The sequence below is a fragment of the Saprolegnia parasitica genome (assembly GCF_000151545.1).
Source record: "Saprolegnia parasitica CBS 223.65 unplaced genomic scaffold supercont2.707, whole genome shotgun sequence".
NCBI classification, from domain to species: Eukaryota; Oomycota; class Saprolegniomycetes; order Saprolegniales; family Saprolegniaceae; genus Saprolegnia; species Saprolegnia parasitica.
Window position 1 is genome coordinate 1 of NW_012157101.1, and position 3800 is coordinate 3800.

General features: G+C 58.3%; 3 protein-coding genes across 3 annotated transcripts; 2 read left to right on the forward strand and 1 right to left on the reverse strand.

Moving 5' to 3' along the window:
- Positions 1 to 370: 370 nt before the first annotated feature.
- Positions 371 to 961, forward strand: SPRG_17662 (hypothetical protein; the record flags this gene model as incomplete). Its single annotated transcript, XM_012357046.1, has 2 exons — positions 371 to 838; positions 887 to 961. The coding sequence occupies 2 exons, from the start codon at positions 371 to 373 to the stop codon at positions 959 to 961; spliced, it is 543 nt and encodes a 180-aa protein (XP_012212436.1).
- A 183-nt stretch (positions 962 to 1144) lies between these two features.
- SPRG_17663 (hypothetical protein) lies at positions 1145 to 1621 on the forward strand (the record flags this gene model as incomplete). Its single annotated transcript, XM_012357047.1, has 2 exons — positions 1145 to 1399; positions 1424 to 1621. 2 exons carry the CDS (start codon positions 1145 to 1147, stop codon positions 1619 to 1621), a joined length of 453 nt encoding a protein of 150 aa, XP_012212437.1.
- An 805-nt stretch (positions 1622 to 2426) lies between these two features.
- SPRG_17664 (hypothetical protein) lies at positions 2427 to 3776 on the reverse strand. The gene is made up of 6 exons (XM_012357048.1): positions 3643 to 3776; positions 3478 to 3597; positions 3203 to 3427; positions 2743 to 3151; positions 2613 to 2695; positions 2427 to 2565 (listed from the first exon to the last, which is right to left on the reverse strand). Exons 1-6 carry the CDS (start codon positions 3712 to 3714, stop codon positions 2482 to 2484), a joined length of 993 nt encoding a protein of 330 aa, XP_012212438.1. The 5' UTR covers positions 3715 to 3776; the 3' UTR covers positions 2427 to 2481.
- Positions 3777 to 3800: the final 24 nt, after the last annotated feature.

The following is a 3800-nucleotide window of genomic DNA, read 5'->3' on the forward strand; positions in this document are numbered from 1 at the left end:
CGAGGCGACCTACAAGACGTCGCATGCGATGATGGAAGCCACGTGCCCCGAGCAGTACGCCATGAAGACGCACGAGTGGCACTCATGGTACGCGTTGCAGGCAGTAGCACACATGACTGCATCGACATGTGCTAGGTACACGGCGAGAGAAGCCACAACACTGCAAACGGTGACGGTGTCGGCCAACGTTGGCTCGATCAAGGTCGCCCTCGTCTTTCCTAAAGTATCGACAAAAGGGCAGCTGGACCACATCTTGCTGCAGCTTGACAAGTGGCGCTACCAACTCGTTGCATACCCCATGCAAGCGGCGATGAAGCAGAGCTTTGCCATCGCACGCGTCGACGTGTTCCATTTTGTCTCGTCCGACACTATGCACAAGCAGTTCATCCAAGGCCCCAAGGTCACTAAGAGCCCAACGCTGACGCCGTTCCTGCAGCTGGAAACGAGCCACGCACCAAAGGAGCCACTGCAGATCAAGCTGCGCACCAGCGAAATGGACATCGTCCTCGACATTCCCGTCATCTTTCGCCACGTGCTGTCGATCATCGAAAAGATGCCCGAGATCACGTCCTTTATCACCCTTCTCAGTGGCCCTGTGTACACGGCCTTGACAGCGTACGCAGCGGAAGGCGCATCACCGACAGCGGCAGCAGCCACATCGGTGACGCCGTCGCCAACATCCTCACCGGCGTCGCCACCAGCCAAGAAGCGCAGCGACAGCATCTTTGGGAGCTTCCAGAAGATGTTTTCAGACGACGACGAGAAGTTGGCTGTGCCGCTGCCCCCAGCCCCGGCACTTGCAGACGACAAGGACCGCAGCGCTGAGGTCAGCATGAGCGTATGTACCTCTTCGATTATACTTTTGGAGCTAAAGCTCGTGACCCAGGTGGACATCGGGGCCGTCTACGTGTCGATTCCCAGCGTCAACGTCAGTCTCTCGTACATGCGTGGCTGCGACTGACAGACTTTGTATAGGAGTTCAAGAAAGTGGACGCCGAACGCATTGTTGAGATCATCGTACCGGGCACAAAATTGCACATCCACGGTACAGTATCGATTGTTGAGTGCCGCGCTACAGCATCGTTGTGCAGGCGGCCGCGGCCTCCCGACCGAAGTATCCACCAACACGCATAGCCTCGCGACGATGACCCACGACTGGGCATGGGTCCTCGGCCAGTTTGAGAAGATCGGCCTCGTGCTCTCTCAGCAGCTGAAGCACGAGACAAAACCCTTCTACACCAAGGAGATGGCGAGCAAGGCCAAGGTCCAGCGCCTTGAGTATGACATGCACGAGCTCGAGAAGCAGCTCGCACACATTCGATGTGTCATCCGCGACGTCGTCGCGGGCCCCGCCAAGTACAGCATTGACGAAGACGACTGCGATACGCTGCGCATGATGGTGCGTGATATGCAGCCCAAGAAGGTGGCGTTGGCACCGGCGCCCACCAAGGTCCCGTACCTTGCGCTCTTGCAGCAAGGCTTGATGCTGCTCAAGCACCACGTGCACAGCGGTGAGCCCCAGTGGCGGCTCGTTTGGACCACGGAGAAGCTCCTACACGTTGCCAAGCTAGCGGATCGCAAGAAAGCCAACGGTACACTTTTGATGAAGTCAATTTCCTGACGACGTACGTAGAGTTTCCACTGGCGACGCTACAGCGCGTCACGACGGGCGAGATGACGCCGGCCCTCGAGCGCAAAGGTAGTGCGAAAGACGCGGCAAAGTACGTGGCCCTCTTCTTCAAGGACGTCGACGCACCGCTGAGCTTCGAGTGCCAATCCGAAGAAGTGAGCGCGTGGGTGGCCGCCGCACTTCAGAGCCTCGTCCTGTAGCATCCTCAACTGTCCATAGACGACCAATTAACATTCAATGCATTTTTCGTGCTGCATTCTGCCCGTTTCAATGCGCATTAAGCCTCGCTACGACTGTAGTAGCTGTATTGGCACCCACTAACTATACGCTCAGTGTACATCCCAGTAGTTGAAACTCGCACCGACGGCGAGTACGTGGTGAAAGCTCAAGGCACGACTTGCAGGAAGGCACGAGATGGCTATGTTCCCATCTTTAGCCATCGAGACCGAGAGGCTCGAATGAATTCATCAAGGCGAACCAATAATGTCTACAGGACAGGGATGAAGAGGTGCCGCCTCGGGGGACCGCTGTACACCACATATCTTCGTGGCACCAAGAAGCTTCATGACCTGGTGGTACCCATGCTAGAAAGTCAGATATGCTCTGAAAGGTATTTTGCTCGCAACGAGCTCGTTATTGCGCAGGAGAGGCTGGACGAGTACCCGTCCTGGGGCGGACAGAAGTGTGCGCGTGGCAAGAGTGTACTCGAACCAACCCGAGGCGGACCATTTTGCGGATGGTGAGCATGAGTCTGCGGTTGGCACACATATCTCCAACGTCCCACACGACGGAACCCAGACAAGACAGGCGTTTGTAGCATCATTGGCACTTACGCACAACCAGACTAATTTTTACGAGAGCATAGCAAACACTTGCTGCTCGTCCGCCGAGAGGCTCGCCCACGCCGCTTGCACGGCCGGTCCCGGCACCGACGTCTACACCGCGCTATAACATCTGTTGCGATCGCGGAGGGTACTACTACCTGCAGCGACTGCAAGAGCAGCGCGAGACGCTCTTCTCCTTCGTCATCGAGGACGGGTTCGGCGTCTTCGTCCATGTTGAGCGCTACAGAAACAACGTTCATAGGCTTCGAGACGCGTTTCATTTTCTACCAAGGATGGCGGCAAACTTTTGGAGCACAACGCCGAGCTGGCTGTAGTTGTCGCCGAGCAAATCCATGTTGCGCGCCTCGACCATCGTGAGGAGGTCGGCGTGCACAACCTGGGCTTCGAGCACGTCCGACTGCAGCGGGAGGCAGTGCAGCCAGAGGCGCAACAGCGTCGGCGCGTCGACGAGGCTCGACCGGAAGAGGCAAAATTTGCCGACCGCCGAAACGCAGTTGTCGCGGGCAGCTGCCTGTTCTGTCTCGACCTGGTCGTGCTCGAGCGACTGGATGCAGCTCCAGACGCGCTGGAGGGTCGCGACACAGTGCGGCTCAAAGCTGGGGCCACCAAACTGCGCGCAGACGCCGGCGCCGTAGGCCGAGGCCCGAATCACGTTCGGGTTGCTGTCTTCCAAGCCCTACGCCCGCACCGTCCGTCTTTGCTAGTGTATGGAAAGCAAACGACGTACGCTCCAGAGGTGCGGCAAGAGCTGCGGAAGCAACTCGGGGCCGCTGTGCTCGAGCACATCGTCGATGGTGCAGATAAAGTGGGCGCGGACGGCACCGGGAAAGGACGGATCCAGATACGGCGCGATGGACGGGAGCCACTGCTGCGAGAAGAGCGGGAGGACACCCGACTTGTGCGTCTTGATGCACCAGCCCATGGCATCAATCAGGTTTTGCAGAATCGAATCCTACGTCGCACCATCAACATTGCGGCGACGCATGTATCCTGCGCGTCTACCTCGACGTCCTCTTCGTTCTCGTCGTCTTCGTCAGCGTCGTCGGCGTCGGCGCCGCCATAGTCGCGCGCCATGCGACGCTTCACACTGGCATGCGCCGCCGTCAAGAGCTTGGAGACGACCTACGCAGCGCTAAGAAACCGCGACGTTTCGTGGACGCCGGGTACGTGAGGAAGGTCTGTGATCGGAATGCCGACGCTGTAGCCGTTGTCGCTGGCCTCCTTGCACGCTTCGAGCATGAGGGCGATGGCCTCCGTGAGACCGGCGACGCACTCCAAGTCTTTCTCTTCCTCGAGCGTCTAATCACTCGTCGTACCAATCTGTC

Bases quoted from the DNA above. Each gene is read 5' to 3' on its own strand.
- SPRG_17664 (XM_012357048.1), bottom strand. From the start codon at position 3,714: ATGCTCGAAGCGTGCAAGGAGGCCAGCGACAACGGCTACAGCGTCGGC. The intron at 3,598-3,642 runs GTACCCGGCGTC...AGCGCTGCGTAG, and splicing joins CGATCACAGACCTTCCTCAC to GTCGTCTCCAAGCTCTTGAC. The intron at 3,152-3,202 runs GTACGTCGTTTG...GTGCGGGCGTAG, and splicing joins TCTTGCCGCACCTCTGGAGC to GGCTTGGAAGACAGCAACCC.